The 18,733-nt window shown below is 45.6% G+C and overlaps 1 protein-coding gene across 3 annotated transcripts; it reads right to left on the bottom strand.

Moving 5' to 3' along the window:
* Positions 1-7,360: 7,360 nt before the first annotated feature.
* On the bottom strand, positions 7,361-17,233 carry LOC127671956 (zinc finger protein 791-like). 3 transcript variants are annotated; one of them, XM_052167094.1, is made up of 4 exons: positions 17,151-17,233; positions 11,986-12,157; positions 11,066-11,126; positions 7,361-9,155 (listed from the first exon to the last, which is right to left on the bottom strand). In XM_052167094.1, exons 2-4 carry the CDS (start codon positions 12,017-12,019, stop codon positions 7,757-7,759), a joined length of 1,494 nt encoding a protein of 497 aa, XP_052023054.1. In that variant the 5' UTR covers positions 12,020-12,157; positions 17,151-17,233; the 3' UTR covers positions 7,361-7,756. The 3 variants fall into 3 exon arrangements, with proteins under 3 accessions (XP_052023054.1, XP_052023052.1, XP_052023055.1); XM_052167092.1 differs by having other exon boundaries at positions 11,986-12,112; XM_052167095.1 differs by lacking the exons at positions 11,986-12,157; positions 17,151-17,233 and adding an exon at positions 11,904-11,940.
* Between the last annotated feature and the right edge of the window lie 1,500 nt (positions 17,234-18,733).

Genomic DNA, 18,733 nt, shown 5'->3' with positions numbered 1-18,733 from the left:
TGGTGAGACGTTACCTCCCCACTGGAATCACCCCATCTCACTCACCCTTCCCTCTCTTTCCACTTTCGCCCTTTGTGTACACAGGACTTTACATGGCTGGCCAGCCTTTGAGTCAGATCTAGGAATCTGGGGAATTCAGGAGGAGGTGGTGAAACAGAAGCAGGCCCCAGCCTTAGGCCCCTCACAGGCAGGGGAAGCTGTCACCCCTCTTCCTGTGAAGTCGGCCCCTGGCTAATACCTCCAAGGCGGGGCATGATGCTCTCTGGGTTTTAGTGTGTTCTGATGTCTGTTTAGATACTGCGTCTGGAAAGATGGCTCTGATTAAGAACATAACCTGTGTTCTCCCAAAGGGTTTGGGATTAGCCTCCAGCGCCTGCATTAGGTGGCTCATCAGCTGTGACACCAGCCCTCGAGGGATTCCATGCCAGTGGCCTTTATGGTCCACGGTCACCTTCACTCACGTGCACACGCCCACACATGAAATAAAAAAAAAGAAAAGCACCTAAAAGTTTTTTTTCAATACATTCTAAATCAGTTTCCCTCCCTCCATTCCTTCTAGCCCCACAACTCGACCTGTTCTCCCCTCAACTCCCAGATCTACTCCTTTTATTTCCCTTCAGAAAAGGGAAGACCTCCCAGGAATGTTCACCAAACATAACAAGATATGCTAAGCCTAGGCACAAACCCCTCATGTCAAGGCCAGGTGAGGCAACCCGGTGGGAGGAAACCATCCCAAGAGAAGATGGAAGATCAGAGACACCCCACTCCCACAGTTAGGGGTCCCACAGAAACACCAACCAAGCTAATAACCAAAACATGCAGAAGACTAGTGTAGACTCACGTGGAGGAGATGGAGCTGTTGTGTAATCCAGCACTCACTACATAGTTAGTGAGACCCTGTTTCTCTCTCCAGCAAATAAATCAATCAGTGAATAAAATAAGGACTTAGTGTTGTAGCTTGTCTGTAATCCCAACATGAGAGAGGGTGAACAGGATCACTGTATTAGTCAGGATTCTCTAGGGGAACAGAATTTATAGAAGGAATCTATATAGAATGTGTGTGTGTGTGTGTATGTGTGTGTAAATATATATACATACACACATACACAAGCCCAGTTGTCTCTGCTGTCCTGGACAGATGTCATCTGACAATCCCTGGGGGCAGGGAGGGTCACATGGCAGAATCTGGGAGGGAAAACCAGAGAAGCACTCTGCTTGGGGGACAACTTGTGCTACTGAAAGTCATCAAATGTAGATCCCAGAATCTCTCCATTCCGTCTGGCGTCTGGCAGGTACAAGAAACCAGACCAACTCTCCCCCAAAGATCTTTCAAGTTATCTAGTTGAGGCTAGCTCAGAATACACTGTTTATTCCAGGCTAACCTTGGACTTGGAATTCTCTCTCCTTAAACTTCTTAGTGCTGGAATTCCAGGCATGTCCTCAAAGACTCACTGTAAACAGGGTGTGGTGGTACATGCCTTTAATTTTAGCACTCTGGAGGCAGAGGCGTGCTGATCTGTTACTGATCTGATCTATGTAACTAGACTCTTGTCTCAACAAAACAAGACCAAGTCTTACTCTAGAGTCTCGAAGAGGGACCAGCTAGGGTGGATTGGAAAGAGAAGCCAGAGTTGTGTGTCTGCTGTGCTGAGTGAGCCCTAGTCTCTCATATGCCCTGGGAAAATAATTTTCCAGATGGTGGTGGTGGTGAAGTGGCCCAGGGGACATTTGGACAGTTGCCTTCGTTCATGGGGCTGGCTCTCCATGATGATGCTTCTCCAGAATTAAAAAGATGTTTATTGAAATTTGTGTATGTGCATGGGCATACGTGTGTTTGCTCATGTCCCACAACGTACATGTGGGGGTCAGAGGACAGCTTGCAAGGCTCACTGATCTCCACCTTGGACAGGAGAGGAGTCAGGTTTGTGGTATGCACCTTCACCCACCGAACCATCTTATTGGCCCTGTTGTTTTGGGGGATTTGCATATCCCAGGTTGGCCTCAGATTCACTACATAGCTAGGAAGGGCCCTCCTTCTTGCACCTCATGAATACTGGAAATGTATTCAGGTTCTTCCATGACAGAAAGACTGATGGGTGGTTAAGGTGGGGAAGTTCATGGATAACATTCCTCAGCTGAGTGGTGGTGGTATAGGTCTTTAATCCCAGCACTCGGGGCAGAAGCAAGTGGATCTCTGAGTTTGAGGCCAGCCTGGTCTGCAGAGTGAGCTTGGGATGCTCCAACAAATTTCCTTTGCCGAGTACAGTCTCACAGGTCATTGTTAGATACCATGAAGTTCCAAGGCTCCTTTGGAAGCTGAGATCGCCTTAAGCCATTCAGACTAACTAGCCCATAGAGGTGAGTTGGTTCTGACCAGGTGTCATTTTTCAGTACAGGTCCTGTACTGTGTCACATGATGACCACGTTTGTCCCTGGAGCTGGATGGCCTTGTTCATGGCGACAGATTCACCTAGAAGCCTGAGGCCAAGTTTTAGGAAGCTGATAGCATAAGATGTTCAGATGACATGCCCTGGTAGTTACTGCAGGCCCACACCGAGACGTGGGACTCACTGGCTGTGTCACTGTGGGTTAGCCTCATTCTTATCTGCTGCAAGTCCAGTGTGTCTCCTGGGAATTTCTTCTTCCAGAAACAAAGTCCCCGTCCTTAGTCCTGCATTGCAGGCAGATCACTTTGCTTTTTTGGGGGGGATTTGTTTTTTTTTTTTTTTTTTTTTTTCCTAGACAGGGTTTCTCTGTGTTGCCCTGACTGTCCTGGAACTCACTCTGTAGACCAGGCTGGCCTCTGCCTCCCAGAGTGCTGGGATTACAGGCATGTGCCACCACCGCCTGGCTGATTACTTTGCTTTAAGCTTTCTTTAACTAAAAACTTTTGAGACTAGAGCTGTATAAAATAAAGGGTTCATTGATACCTAGCTTAAAAAGGATCTCTTCTGGGACACCTCCTCAAGTAACCAACATGAACAGATAGCAGTTAGAAAAATGTCCCCTGGACTTAAGTGTGTATGTGGTTTGAATGAGAATGGCCCCCATGGATGGCTGGTACCTAGTTGGTGTAACTTTTTGGGAAAGATTAGGACGAGAGGCATGTGTCACTGGGGCTGGCCTGACCCAGCATGACTCAACGCCCGCCTCTTTGGCTGTGGACCAATGTTGGGCTGCATTTTCAGGTCACTGCGCCTCCTGCCACATGCTCCCACCATGACAATCATGGACTCACTCTCTGAAACTATAAGCAAGCCTCCAATTAAATGTTTTCTTTCATAAGCTGCCTTGGTCATAGAGTCTCTTTACACCAAGAGAACAGTAACTAAGACAGTGTAGGATTTGTCAAAATGATGAAGTTGCTTTGGTTCTCCGTAAGCACAATGACATATTTTAATAGACCAAGAAAATGGAGCAGGCAGTGGTAGTATGTAAGTTGTTTCAAAATAGGTGATGCAAAAAAAAAAAAATAAATCCAAGACTTATTTATAGACTCATTTCATAAAGTGCTGGGAGCCTCCTCGAGCTACTTGTCAACGGCGACCCCCCAGGGGAGACAGAGTCAGTGAGGGGAAGGAGGGAGTCAGGTTCCATGGCCAAGGGGATCTTGCAGCTCTGATTGACTAGAAATCTGGTTGCTTCTTGGCTTATACAGGATTTACAGAACAAAGACTAATGATTATCCAAGAAGTACAGATTATCTGTGATGTTTTACTACATGTCCAGGGTTACAAGTTCATTCACAATTAGAAAATAGAAACAGAACAGATTTTATTTTTATTATCAGCCCTATAATTCCAATTTAGAGAATCTAAAGAATGTCTTCTTTAGGATGGAAAGATGGTTCAGTGGTTAAGAGCATTGGCTGCTCTTCCAGAGGATCCAGGTTCAATTCCCAGTACCTACGTGACAGCTTATAGCTGCCTGGAACTCTTATTCCAGGGGAATCCAACTTTCTCACACAGGCAGGCAAAACACCAATGTTTGTAAAAAATAAAAAATAGAAGAAGAATGTCTCCTCCAAAGCAAACACGTTTACTATATGACAGCTTGCTTTTAGACTGACAGTGCTTGCAGTTTGAAAGCACTGCAGACAAACAGGAAATAACTGCACCAGTCTTTTAATGAACAACAAATACTAATACCTAACTCTCTTGCTGTATTGCTTGTCATCTATTCTACAAAGTAGGGAAAGTTTATTGTAGTCAATCTTTCTTTTGGGAGGGGGGGAGGTTTCGAGACAGGGTTTCTCTGTGTAGCCCTGGCTGTCCTGGAACTCACTTTGTAGACCAGGCTGGCCTTGAATCTGTAAGCCATTCTCTTGGTTAATCAGAGTCTGTCAGCTGTCTCTGTTTACCCCAAACCAATTATACTGTTTGCTGAGGGGCAGATACCCCATACCTGCAGTAATGGCCTCATCTAGTTATGTGTTTATCTGTGCTAATGATCTCCAAGCAGGAAGACTTTCAAATAGGACCAGGTAAAGCTAATTTTAGGATTTTCCTAAAAGGACACAAACATAATCTTCTCAGGAAAGGACACAAAGGGATCATAATTCAGAAAGTCCACAGGGACGCAGTACACAGAGACCAAAACCCCAGAGTGAGAGACAGGCTGACAGCAACTGTCACATTGGGCTCAGCCTGGCTAGAACTGTGTCAGAGCCGTGCTGGCTTCATGACTTTTGCTGTTTCCAGTGGATATGGCTGTGCCAATGAAAATAATCTATTATTTAAAATTCCATTCATTTACGTGCAAATAAATGGAGAGAGCACATTCCTCTGCAGCCGGGAGAGCCCACAACCAAATGAGATGAGGGAATCATTTGAACTCAGGTCTTCTGGAAGAGCTGCAAGCACTTGGTGGTTAGTTCTAACAACTCAACACCAATTAGAGCTGTCTGTGACGATGGAGCCTCAATTGAGGAATTGCCTTCATCAAATTGTCCTATAGGACACCTTTCTTTCTTTCTTTCTTTCTTTCTTTCTTTCTTTCTTTCTTTCTTTCTTTCTTTCTTTCTTTCTTTCTTTCTTTCTTTCTTTCTTTCTTTCTTTCTTTCTTTCTTTTCCTTTCTTTCTTTCTTTCCCTTCCTTCCTTCCTTCCTTCCTTCCTTCCTTCCTTCCTTCCTTCCTTCCTTCCCTCCCTCCCTCCCTGGAACTCACTCTGTAGACCAGGCTGGCCTCAGACTCAGAAATCTGCCTGCCTCTGCCTCCCAAGTGCTGGGATTGAAGGTGTGCACCACAGTTGCCCGGCAGGACACTTTCTTGATTAACGTGGGAGGCAGGGGCCAGCTCACTGTGAGCAGTGTCACCCCTGACAGGTGGCTCCGAGTTGTCTAAGAAAGTAAGCTGAGCAAGCCAGTAAACACCATTTCCTCTGAGTCTGCTTCCATTCCCCAAGTTCCTTCCTTGAGCTGCTGCCCTGAGCTTCCCTCAGTGATGGCCTGTCACTGGCAAGTGTGCTGGATAGTTCTATCAACTCGACACAAGCTAAAGGCACCTGGGAGGAGGAAACCTCAATTAGGAAAATGCCTCGCACAGGTCAGGTGATAGCACAGGCCTTTAACCCCATCACTCAGGAGGCAGAGGCAGGTGGATTTCTGTGGGCTAGAGGCCAGCCTGGTCTACAGAGTGAGTTTTAGGACAGCTAGGGCTCCATAGAGGGACCCTATCTTAAAAACAAACAAACAAAAAACCAGAAGAGAGGCTTCCATAAGATTGGGTGAGCCTGTGGGGCATTTTCTTAGTGATTGATGGGGAAGGCCCCGCCTACTGTGGGTGATGCCATCCCTGGGCTGGTGGTCCTGGGTTTTGTTGCCTTGAGGTACAAGCCAGTAAGCAGCACTTCACTGTTTCCTCCTGCAACAGTTCCTGCCTCCATTACCTGCCTTTTTGAGTTCCTGCTCCACCTTTCTTAGATGATGAACACTGATACGGAAGGGCAAGCCAAATACACTCTTTGCTAACTTGGTTTTTGGTTATGATATATATATATATATATATATATATATATATATATATATATAATTTATTTATTTATTTTTTCCGAGACAGGGTTTCTCTGTATAGTCCTGGCTGTCCTGGAACTCACTCTGTAGACCAGGCTGGCCTTGAACTCAGAAATCCGCCTGCCTCTGCCTCCCAGAGTGCTGGGATTACAGGCGTGCGCCACCACTTATATATCATTTATATAAGCTAATCTTCTCTGTATCGTTCCAATTTTAGTATATGTGCTGTGGAAGCGAGCACTTGGTTATGATATTTTAATCCAGCAATAAAAACCTTGACTAAGGTGGGGGGTTGTAAGACAAACACTTTATTTTCCTAGGTTGGCTTTGGCCTGTGTTTTATCATAGCCGCGAGAAACCAAAACATGCACTTCAATGCTGAGCCATCAGGCCCCTCAAATGGCACATCTTTTTAAGTGTGTGAAGGTGACTCCAAAGTGCCCTTACAGACCAGAAGAAAGTTTCATATTTCTCGGAGCTGAAGTTAGAGGTGCTTGTGAGTCACCTGATGTAGGTGCTAGGAGTTGAATTTGTTGGAAGAGCTACAAGCATTTTAAACCTCTGAGCCATCTCTCCAACCCCCTACAATGGCTCTTAAAGTCTATTATCCAAATGCCCATTGGAAACAAGAAACAAAGAGCAGACAGTAAACACCACAAGCTTGTGTGAAAGGCCTTGCATATTTAGTAATTCATGACATTTAATAACAAGGAAAATAAGTCTTTTCTATTTATTAAACATGAGAATGAAGTTGTTTTGAATATAAAGGTGAGGAAGATATATCTGTTACCTTTCTCATGAGGTCTGAAAAGCCCAAACTACTAATCGTGGTGGTTTGAATGAGAAATGTCTTCCACAGTCATGGGCTATGGAAACACTTGGTTTCCAGTTGGCACCACTATTTAGGGGAGGTTTTAGGAGGTGTGACGTGCTGGGGGAATGCCACTGGGGTAGGGACTTGAGACCTAGCTTGAGGCCAAGCAGAGCAATTCAGAGAAGCTGAGAGAAGCCAGATTGAATCAGTCAGCGTGAAGAGTTGACCAGGCAGCCAGAGATCAGAAGGAACAACAAACGGTGAGTTCCTCATCAGGAAGTCTCAGAGGCTGAAAACATTCTTAAGCCTAGATTAAATTGTACAGAGGCTAGAAGCTTCCAGGACTAGGCCCGGGTTAGCAGACAGAAGCCACAGAGACATTTCATTTGCCACATCAGGCAAATGAAAGTTACTTTACGATGGACAATTATTCTTCTGGAACTGTAAAACAATCTTTCTTCTAACACACACACACACCCCTGGCATGGTGGTACATACTTTTAATGTCATTTGGGAGGTAGAGACAGGTGCATCTCTTGAGTCTGAGGTCAGTTTAATCTACAGTGAACTTCAGGCCAGTCAGGGCTACAGCAGCAAACCAAAGCATACAGATCCATCAGAAACAACCAAGCACTGACGAACATGTTCCATGTTCATGTTTCCTCACATTTTGTGTTTTCTGGCCCATTTGATGTGAGTTTCCTATTACACTGCAGTTAGTTTCCTGTATTAATTAATTACTTAATAACATGAGATTTATCCACAATGGATAATTTCACAACAAACTATTAAAAGCTGAAAACGTTCCCTTCCCCCATTCCTCACACTCGGTGCCTGTCCTGTGTGTGCATTTTCACGTCTATTGAAGGACGTGGACAAAGCAAACACATACACGGCATCTCCCAGGCATGCATGCGCGAAACACGTTTCTTTCAGCTGTGAGTTCTTGCATGTCTTTTAAGGGAACTGCCAAGCCTGAAGGCTTTCTCACACTCCTTACATTTGTAGGGTTTCTCTCCTGTGTGCATTCTCATGTGTCCTCGAAAGCTCGTAGAATAAATGAAGGTTTTCCCACACTCCTTACATTCATAGGGTTTCTCACCGGTGTGGATTCTCCTGTGTACCTGAACATAACTTGAACATCTAAAGGCTTTGCCACACTGTTTACACTCATAAGGCTTCTCTCCAGTGTGAATCCTCTCATGTGCTCGCAGGGCGCTGAGGAAAACGAACGCTTTTCCACATTCCTTACATTTATAAGGTATATCCTCAGTGTGAGTTTTGACATGTCGTCGAAAGTTTTCAAGAGAAACGAAGGCTTTTCCGCACTGCTTACATTCGTGGGATTTCTCTCCGGTGTGTTTTCTCTCATGCGCGCGGCAGTACGTGAGACAGATGAAGGCTTTCCCACAGTCTCTGCATTTGTAAGGCTTCTCTCCAGTGTGCACCCGCTTGTGGACTCGAAAGGCTGAGTGGGCACTGAAAGCTTTGCCGCACTCCTTACACGTGTAGGGTTTCTCTCCAGTGTGGGTCCTTTTATGAATCTGAATCGAAGTGGAACACCTAAAAGCTTTGCCACATTGTTTGCAAACATACGGCTTCTCCCCGGTGTGAATTCGCTCGTGCACTCGAAGAAAACATGGCCGAAGGAACGCCTTTCCGCAGACCTTGCATTTATAAGGCTTGTTCGCGTCCCCGCTGTGCGTTACCATGTGTGTTTGAACGCTTGTGCGGGAGATGAAGGCTTTCCCGCACTCTTTACATTTATAGGGCTTCTCCCCGGTGTGGGTTCTTTCGTGGATTTGGATGGAACTGGGACAACTGAAGGCTTTTCCACACTTCTCACACACATAGGGCTTCTCCCCGGTGTGAATTCTTTCATGGATTCGAAGAGAACCGGGAGAACTAAGCACTTTACCGCAATGGTTACACCGATAGAGCTTCTCCCCAATGTGAGTCTGCTCGTGTGTTTGAAAGGGCTGGTAATAGATGAAGGCCTTTCCGCAGTGCTTGCACTTGTAGGGGCTTTCTCCAGCGTGAAGCCTTTCATGTCTCTGAAAGGATTTGAGGTAACTGAAGGTGGCCCCACATTCCTTACATTTATATTGCTTCTGTCCACACTTAAACCCATCAGCAGGTTCATGTCCATGGCGAGACCTGACATGCCTACAGAGGGATGAAGAGAGCATGAACCCTTTCCCACACATGCTACAATGATATGGTTTTCCTCCAGCAGTTATCTTGGCCACACCAGTGTTTGGAATAAGGCTGAAGCTTTCTCCGTGCTGAGTAACTTCTTTACTTTTATAGAGTCTCTGTATCACATAATTTCTGCAAAAAAAAAAAAAAAAAGAAGTCCATTATTAATAGTTGTTTATTATTTAAATGTTCACTAATACATACCAGAACTACATTTTTTATAGCCAGGGCATGGTGGTATACCACTAATGCTGGCACGTAGGAGGCTGAGGCAGGAGGATCACAATTAATGCGGGCAGTTAATGTTGTAAAGCAAGGGTCTATCTCAAAATAAAAGCAAAAGCTAGGCTGGTTAGTTCATGCCTGTAACCCCAGCATTTGAAAGCTGAGGCAGGAGGACTGCTAGGAGTTTTGGTCAGCTAGGGCTATGCAGCAGACTCAAAACATCAAATCAGAGCCTGGAGAAATGGCCAAGGTTAAGAGCACTCACTGCTTGTCTAGGTTTGTACACACGTGGTGGCTCAGATCACCTGTAATTCTAGTTCACAAAAGAATTCACACTAGAGAGAAGCCCTCTGTGTGTGAGAAGTATGGAAAAGCCTGCAGTTCTGATAGCCTCTTTTGGCCTCCGGGGACTTCTGAATGCATGCGGTGTACATAAATTCAAGCAGACAGACACATAAACATGCATAATATAATGATAATAATAACCCCAAACCAATCAAAAAGCACAATAACAGAAAGTATTACAATATATAAATTCTTGAGCCGGGCGGGGTGGCCCATGCCTGTAATCCCAGCACTCTGGGAGGCAGAGGCAGGTGGATTTCTGAGTTCGAGGCCAGCCTGGTCTACAGAGTGAGTTCCAGGACAGCTAGGGCTATATGGAGAAACCCTGTCTCGAAAAAACCAAATCCAAATATATATATACAAATATATATATATATATGTTCTTGTTCCCCCCCCCCCCCCCCCCCCCACATACAGGGTTTCTCTGAGTAGTCCTGACTGTTCTGGAAGTCTTCTGTAGTCCAGGCTGGCCTCAAACTCAAATATCTGCCTGCCTCTGTCTCAAGTGCTGGAATTAAAGGTGTGCGCCACCACAACCATCCAGCCACCAGGCTTATATGGGGTCTTCCTTCCTTCCTTCCTTCCTTCCTCCTTCCTTCCTTTTTCTATTTTTTTATTGAATATATTCTTTACATACATTTCAAATGTTATTCCCTTTTCCAGTTTCCCCCCTCCTAGAAAACCCCTATCCCACCCCTTCCCCTTCCTCCTTGAGGATGTTCCCCCACCCAACCCACTCCCACCTACCCTCCCTGGATTTCCCTACGCTGGGACATCTATTGAGCCTCCATAGGACCGAGGACCTCTCCTCTATATGGTCCTCAATGCTGTTTCCAAGTTAAAAAAAATTTTTTTTGAGAATCCTTTTATATAACCCTGGCTGACCTTTGTTTACTATATAGACTAGATCAGCTTTGAACTCACGATGCCCCCTCTTGCCTTTAATTTACTATGATCCTTCTGCCTCTGCCTCTGTCTTCACAGTGTTGGGATTACAGGTGTGCACCACTGTGGTGGTTTGAATAGGTTTGGCCCCCATAGATTTATGTGTGTCACTGTGTAGGTGGGCTCCAAGTTCTCTCAGACTCTGCCCAGTATGAAAGATAGTCTCCTCCTGGCTGCCTTTGGATCAAAATGTAGAACTCCTGGCCCTTCAGCGCCATGCCTGCCTGGACACTGCTATGCTTCCCACCATGATGATAATGGACTGAACTTCTGAAACTGTAAGCCAGCCTCAGTTAAATGTTTGCCTTTATGAGAGTTGTCTTGGTCATGGTGTCTCTTTACAGGCAACCCTAAGTAAGGCAGCCATCGTATCTAATAAAATATTTAAATGTTCAATATCTGTGTCATTTAAAATACTTTGGTAACATTTTTTTTTAAAAGAAAGCCATATACAAGTTTCTTTTGGTTGCCTTATTTAAAAATGTAATATGTAGTAAGATTCTGCTTTCTTCAGTGTGTAAACTCACCTTACTTTTTCCGCTTGGATTCTGTACTGATTTGTAACATCCTGGTCTTCCAATTCACTCCCTAAAATGTAAAACCAGAAAACCATTATACGCTCTTAGAGATTACAAAAATATTCTTAGGTTCTAGGTCTGAAACAAGTTCATAATGCCTGGTTTACATCAATGTAAACCAGTTTTTATATTCCAACTCTTAAAATAGTGATGGTGGGTGTACTGGCTGGTTTTGTGTGTCAACTTGACACAGGCTAGAGTTATCACAAAGGAGCTTCAGTTGGGGAAGTGCTTCCATGAGATCCAGCTGTGGGGCATTTTCTCAATTAGGAATCAAGGGGGGGGAGGGCCCCTTGTGGGTGGTGCCATCCCTGGGCTGGTAGTCTTTGGTTCTATAAGAGCAAGCCAGGGGAAGACAGTACGGAACATCCCTCCATGGCCTCTGCGTCAGCTCCTGCTTCCCGACCTGCTTGAGTTCCAGTCCTGACTTCCTTTAGTGATGAACAGCAGTGTGGAAGTGTAAGCTGAATAAGCCCTTTCCTCCCCAACTTGCTTCTTGGTGATGATGTCTGTGCAGGAATAGAAACCCTGACTAAGACAGTGGCCAAAAAATTGCTGTCCGCAGTCAATAGGCTTGGTGGCACATGCCTTTAATCCTAGCATTGGGGAGGCAGAGGCAGAGGCAGAGGCAGGAGGATCTCTGAAAGTTTAAGGGCAGCCTGATCTACATAACAAGTTCAAGGCTAGTGGGAATACCTAGTAGGACCTTGTCTCAAACAACAATCCCAACAGCAAAAAATCCCTTGTTACATAATTACCTATGTGAAGGAAACAGCCTTATCCTTACCCACAGAGGCCAGGTTCCTCATGGTTCCTCACGGCCTCATCCTTACCTACAGAGGCCAGGTTCCCCACGGCCTCATCCTTACCCACAGAGGCCAGGTTCCTCACGGTTTCCCACATCACATCTTTGTAGAGTTTCTTCTGTGCAGGACGCAGCAGAGCCCACTCTTCCTGAGCAAAAGTCACACACACGTCCTCAAAGGCCACTGAATCCTAAGCATTCCGCATGCGTAAAGAAGAGTCAGAAGATCAGCAGGGCTAGGGAAATCCATTTCAGTCTGTCAATGCACAGCACACTATTTTCCTGTTCCTCTGCAGTACTGGGGAATGAACCAAGTGCCATTCACACTAGGCAAACTGCACCACTCAGGTGGCCGCGTCCAAAAGTGTCACACAATTCTGTGATCCCTCAACGCTTACTATCTGGCTTGACTGTCAGTTTTACTAATTGCTCATAGTGAGCTGTATAAGTTTACCAGCTTCTAGAAAGCATGAACACGGGTTACATTTTTACTATGGTCACTGCATAAGCATTAAAAAAAATATGTAATTTAATTTGCTTTTTGAGACAAGAGTTTCAAGTAGTCCAAATTGGCATTCAACTTGCTATAGTATGAAAGATGGCCTTGAACTCCTGATCTTCCTGCCTCTGTTTTCTAAATGCTGGGATTAAAGGTGCATAATCCCCGCACCTAGCTATTTATTCATTCACTTATTTACTTATAGACAGGGTGTAACTCCACAGTTCTAGCTGACCTGGAAGATGGGATCTTCCTGCCTTGATCCCCTCAGTGCTGTGATTAGAGGCCATGATTGGCTGTGACTGCAAGTCTTACTGGCCCAAAATAGTCGTTGAACTGGAATAAATATTTTTCTTTTTGGTGAGAAAAATCCATTTTTAATTCTCATAATGCTTGATACTTCTTCCTCAGACTTAAGGGCTGAGATCACAGACATTCATCACGTGTGACTCTAGGTTGAGGATTTAATGTAGAAGGATGCACTGAAGAGCTACAAGGTTCCCCCATTCCCCTCATTAGACACAAGATGCCACAAATTCTATAGAAATCTAACCTGTAATGAGATACAGATCAATATACCGTCCTAAGGTACTCAAGGGCTGTGTGTGTGTGTGTGTGTGTGTGTGTGTGTGTGAGAGAGAGAGAGAGAAAGAGAGAGAGAAAGAAATGCTCTCTTGTATCCCAAGCGAGGTTCAAACTCACTGATGCTGAGGGTGATCTTGAAATATATTGCTTTGTTGCTTTTGAGACAGGGTCTCTCTATGGAGACCAGGCTGTCCTCAATCTGCCTACCTCTATCTCCCAAGTGCTGGGATTAAAGGCAAGTGCTTGGATACCTGACTTGGACTTTTATTCTCTTTTAGCTTATTATTTTTTATATTTTTTATTATTTTTTAGCTTCTTATTTATGTGACTGTGTGTGCACACATACATGTGTATACCGAAGGAGCCTGAACAGAGAGTTGGAACTTCTTGAGCCAGAGTTCTGGGTGACTGTAAACTGCTCACTGTAGGTGCTGGAATTAAGTAATTAAGGGCACAGTAGCACATGCTCTTAATTACTAAGCCCCTTGAGCTTAATAATAAAAAAAATTTTTTTTTGAGACAGGTCTAACTATATAGCCTTGGTTGACTTCTAACTTGTTATTGCTGACCAAGTGGGTTTCTTTCCAGAAAGGCAAGGCTGGTTTAACATATGTAAATCAAGAACTGTGAGGGCTGGAGAGATGCTCAGTGGTTGAGTCCTGGCTGCTTTTTCAGAGGATCTGGGTCCTATTTCCAGCACCTGCATGGCAGCTTACAACTGCCTGTAATTCCAGTTCCGGGGGATGTAATGCCCTCTTCCAACCTCCCTCAGCACCAAGTATATACACAGTACACAGACATATATGCAGGCAAAACACCCAAATACACAAAATGAAAACATTTAAAAAGAAATTTAAAAATAATGGTGGTACGGTCCTTTAATCCTAGCACTTGGGAGGCAGAGGCAGGTGGATCTCTGTGAGTTCAAGACCTCATCAACATAGTGAGTTCCAGGACAGCCAGGGCTTTGTAGATTAAATATTGTTTGAAGGAGAGACAGAGAAAAAAAGAGAGGGAGAAGGAGAGGGAGAGGGAGAGGGAGAGGGAGAGAGAGAGGAAGAAGGAGGAGAAGGAAAAGAAGAGGAAGGAGAAAAGTATGAAATGTAACACACCATTTAAAAAATCTTAAGGACAGAAATCATACCATTCATCTGCTGAATAAACATTTGACAAAGTTTAACATGCCTTCACTACAAAAATCCTGGAGACTTTAATATATGGAATACATTTAAATAATAATAATAATAATAATAAAACCTATAAGCAACAAATGGAAGCAAATTGAACATTTTATTTAAAATCAGGAGTGAAACAGGATATCCACTCTCCTTCCCACACACTGAAGCGTTTGAAGTCACAGCTATAGCAATTAGACATGCAAAGGGCAGAACAGGGATAAAACAGGAAAGGAAGAAGTCAAACCATGTCTGTTTGCAGGTGATGCCACCCTTTTCCTAAAAGACCCTCTAAGGTTTACTAGAAAACCCTTGGACCTAATAAACATGGTAAAGTCGCAGGATACAAAGTCAATATTAAAGAAAATAAAAACAGACTCGCATATACCAAGAATGTACCCTCAGGAAAGAAATTGAGAAAAACAGATCATTCAGATTAACTCCAAAAAAATGTCCTCATGGATATATCTAAGCAGAGAGAACGCCTCTACAATGAAGGCTTTTAAGACATCGGAGAGGGAGGTTATAGAAGGTGTGTGGGATGAAAAGCCTTCCATACTCTAGGCTGGCAGACCTAATACTGTGAAAATGGCTACACCGCCAAGACTAATTTGCAGCTGTGTGCAGTGGCCTTCAAAATTGTGATGTAAGTATGTGCTCTTAGCCATGGGATCACCTTTCCAGCCCCAGAGAATCTTTTTCTCTGGAGCCTAATACCAAGAGACCAAACAAAAACACAAACTACTCCTACAAGAGAGACCGCCCATGAGCTAAGGAACCAAAACATGAACATCCATATTTAGCACTCATTGACAATAATTGTTCCAAATTAATGACAGATGTGTAACTACAGATACAGGTAAAAAAAAAAAAAAAACCCAAACACTGAGTATGATAAACACTGAAGACGCAGTCTGTTCTGAAGGGCAAAGATAAAGTGTAAAAATGAACCAGACAAGAAGGGCGATGATTAATTACATTGGACTTTAGTTTATGAAAACTCTAAAGAGTGGGGTGATTTATTTCAAATATTTGAAAGAGGAAAAACTCCACAGCACTGGAATTCAGGAAAAAGGGGGTTGGTGAGATAGCCCAGTGGTTAGACCTTGTTCTTGAGGACCTGGGTGTGGTTCCCAGCACCTCTATGGTGGCTCGGAGCTGTCGTCCTGACCTCTGTAGCTGCCAAGCATTGGTGTGCGACACATACATGCATGCTGGCTAAATACGCATATGTGTAAAATAAGTAAATCTGAAGTGTTTGTTTTGAGAGAAATGCCAGGTGTGGGGGTTGGCATCTGTAGGCCCAGCAACCCCGCCAGCAGCCTGGGCAGGAAAGATGAGCCCTCTCCTCCAGAATGTAAACATGGAGGGCGGGAGAACCAGGCTCTGTGCCATAGCATCTGCATAAGGCAATGGGCTTGATCACCCAAACTGAAAAAATAGACAAAATGTCTTTGAGACAAATAAAGATTGAGGCACTTCCGGGGGCTACAGCTCAGTGGGAGTGGGTTTGGGAGAAGTACTTAAAAAGTTGGGCATTGAGCTGGAGAGATGGCTCAGTGGTTAAGAGCACTGACTGCTCTTCCAGGTCCTGAGTTCAAATCCCAGCAACCACATGGTGGCTCATAACCATCTGTAATGGGATCAGACGCCCTCTACTGGTGTGTCTGAAGACAGCTACAGTGTACTCATATACATAAAACAAATAAATCTTAAAAAAAAAAAGTTGGGCATTTGGGGGGGACACACGCCTCTAATCCCAGCACTTGAAAGGCAGAGGCAAGCAGATCTGAGTTCAAGGCCAGCCTGGTCTACGAGGTGAGTTTGAGAACAGCCAAGGCTATGTAGTAAGGCTCTGTGAGCCAGGTGTGGCAGCCACGCCTTTAATCCAGGCATTAAACCCTGTCTCAAAAAACAAACAACAAAACAAACAAAAAAGGGGAGGAGGGGAGAGATGGAGACACAGAGAGAGAGACAGAGACACAGAGAGACAGAGAGAGACGGAGAGGGAGAGGGAGAGGGAGTGGGAGAGGGAGAGACAGAGGGAGAGGAAGAGGGAGAGGAGAGGGAGACAAGAGGGAGGGGGAGGGGGAGAGAGAGAGATAGAGGGAGAGACAGAGGGAGAGGGAGAGGGAGAGGGAGAGGGAGAGAGAGAGAGAGAGAGAGAGAGAGAGAGAGAGAGCGAGCCCCTGGAGGCAAGAAGAAGGTATCAGAGGAAGGAGGTATCATATCCCCTGGAACTGAACCTGAGTCTTCTGTAAGAGCAGAGTGCTCTTAGCCTAGACACTTACCGTCTCTCTAGCCTTTCTTTTTTGAAGACGGGGGCCTCATGCATTGGCCTGGAGTTTATTATGTAGCCTAAGATAGAATCAAACTTGAAGTGATCTCTCTGCTTCCGCTTCCTGCCAGCCTGGAGGATCGCTTAGATCTGGAGTTGAGGTTGGTTGCGAACCACCATATGGGTGCTGGGAACTTTACAGTGAACCACCATATGGGTGCTGGGAACTTTACAGAGCCTCAGTACTCTTAACTGCTGAGCCGTCTCTCCAGCCCCAACTGAGGGATACAGTATCTAAACCCTGCGCTTGCGAATGCACCACTGAGATCACGAAGTTCTGTCCTAAACTGGAGTGGGAAGAAGCGGAGGTTTAGAAATCAGCGAAGGCTGTGGACATTTACAGATTTACTTTTAGTCCTAGAAAGACTAGATTAGAGGGCAAGGCCTCAAATCGGTGGCTGCGTCCGGCACCTTCATAAGACCGAGTGGTACCAGTGACCCTGGGGCGAGCGGAGGCCCGGGCCGCGCAAGCATAGCTCTTCCAGTGCCCAAATCCGGTCACGGACCCGCAGGGCTCGTAGCCCCGCGTCTGAAACACGCTCCTGCTGGGCTGGCCGCTGCGCTGACAAATAGAACCGGCAGCCCTCCCACTTCTCCCTCCCCTCTCCCCTTGGCAGGGCAGCCGCACTCACCATCGCAGGCCTTCAGGCCTTCGCGGATCAATGCTTTGCCTTGTCTCAAGGAAATCGCACTGGTCTGTCACTTAGTCCGAACAGATTTATATGACGTCCCGCGCATGTGCATAACATGGCCACGCCCACTCCCCCCCTTAAGGGCGTCACCTTTCCTGATTAACCAGGTAGCCCGGAGGGTATGCTGGGACTTCTGCGTTTAAGTTGTTCTAGTGGGACCCCGACGTTTTTCCTCAGCTGCTTCTGAATAAGGGAACGCAAATATGCTCGTTTTCCAGATGGTGCGACATCTAGCGTTATCCAGAGTAGTTTATAGTGTTTGCAAGAGGAAGAAGGCTCTCGAGGGATGGAGGCTGTTCCTGAAATCATGGTGTTTGCCATAGACACTTTGTTTTTCAAGGCAGGGTTTCTCTGTGTAGCCCTGGCTGTCCTGAAACTCGCTCTGCAGACCAGGCTAGCCTCTAACAGAAATCTGTCTGCCCAGTGCCTCCTGAGTGCGTGATTAAAGGCCATCGCCGCCGCCTGGCCTGCAGACACTCTTTAAAAGTAATCGTGCAGCTGGGCATGGCAGTACACCCCCCCCCCTCCCAGACAGGGTTTCTCTGTATAGCCCTGGCTGTCCTGGAACTCACTCTGTAGACCAGGCTGGCCTCGAACTCAGAAATCCACCTGCCTCAGCCTCCCAGAGTGCTGGCATTACAGGTGTGTGCCACCATTGCTCGGTGGCAGTCCACTTTGTAATCCCAGAGTTTGGGAAGCTGGAGTATGAACATAAGTCAAGCGCTTGTAATTAGACAAGGCCAGCCTGGGCTGCATGAGACCCCGTATAAAAATAAAGTGAACTTGAGGGTATAGTTCAGTGCTTAACCATTGTGAAGCCACCCATCCTCATATCCAGGTTTAAAAAAGGGATCCCCTACTCTGGTCTGACATTTGAATTGGACAACCTCAGCATGGGTGTAGGTTTCTTTCTCTGTTTCTCTGCTGTGTAACAAGGGCTGGTAATGTAGCTCAGGCTGCCCTAGAACTGAGACCCTTCTGGCTCAGCCTTCCTAGTATTGTAATTATAGGTATTTGTTGTTTTTAACAGAATTTCAGTTGTTTGGTATAACCAGTGAAGACACAGAAGCCAGGTGCTGAGTGAAAGCCTGCTAGCTCAGAGGCAGAGAAAGCCCCAGATGACCTCCTGCCTCAGATGACCTCCCGCCTCGGCTGAAGTCTCACAAGGAATCTCCTCTCTCATGCCTTCAAAACATTTCAAAGTTCTCAGAAACCTTCAAACTCCAGCCCCCTTCTGCTGCCTTCAGATCGAGGTGTTGAATAGAACTCTTGGATCCTCCGGCACCATGTCTGCCTGAACCCCATGCCACGAATACCATGCTTCCCACCATGATGACGATGGACTGAACCTCTGAAACTGTAGGCCAGCCCCAATTAAGTGTTTACCTTTATAAGAGCTACCTCGGTCATGGTGTATTCTCTTCACAGCAGTGGAACCCTACATAGGACAGAAGTTGGTGCCAGGTACTAGGGTGTTGCTGTGACAGGCCTGCTCACGTTCAGGAGCTCTATCTGAGCTGTGG

The sequence above is a fragment of the Apodemus sylvaticus genome, chromosome 21 (genome assembly GCF_947179515.1).
Source record: "Apodemus sylvaticus chromosome 21, mApoSyl1.1, whole genome shotgun sequence".
In the NCBI taxonomy this organism is placed as follows: Eukaryota; Metazoa; Chordata; class Mammalia; order Rodentia; family Muridae; genus Apodemus; species Apodemus sylvaticus.
The sequence above is the reverse complement of the archived record's forward strand: the minus strand, read 5'-3'. Positions and strand labels throughout refer to the sequence as shown.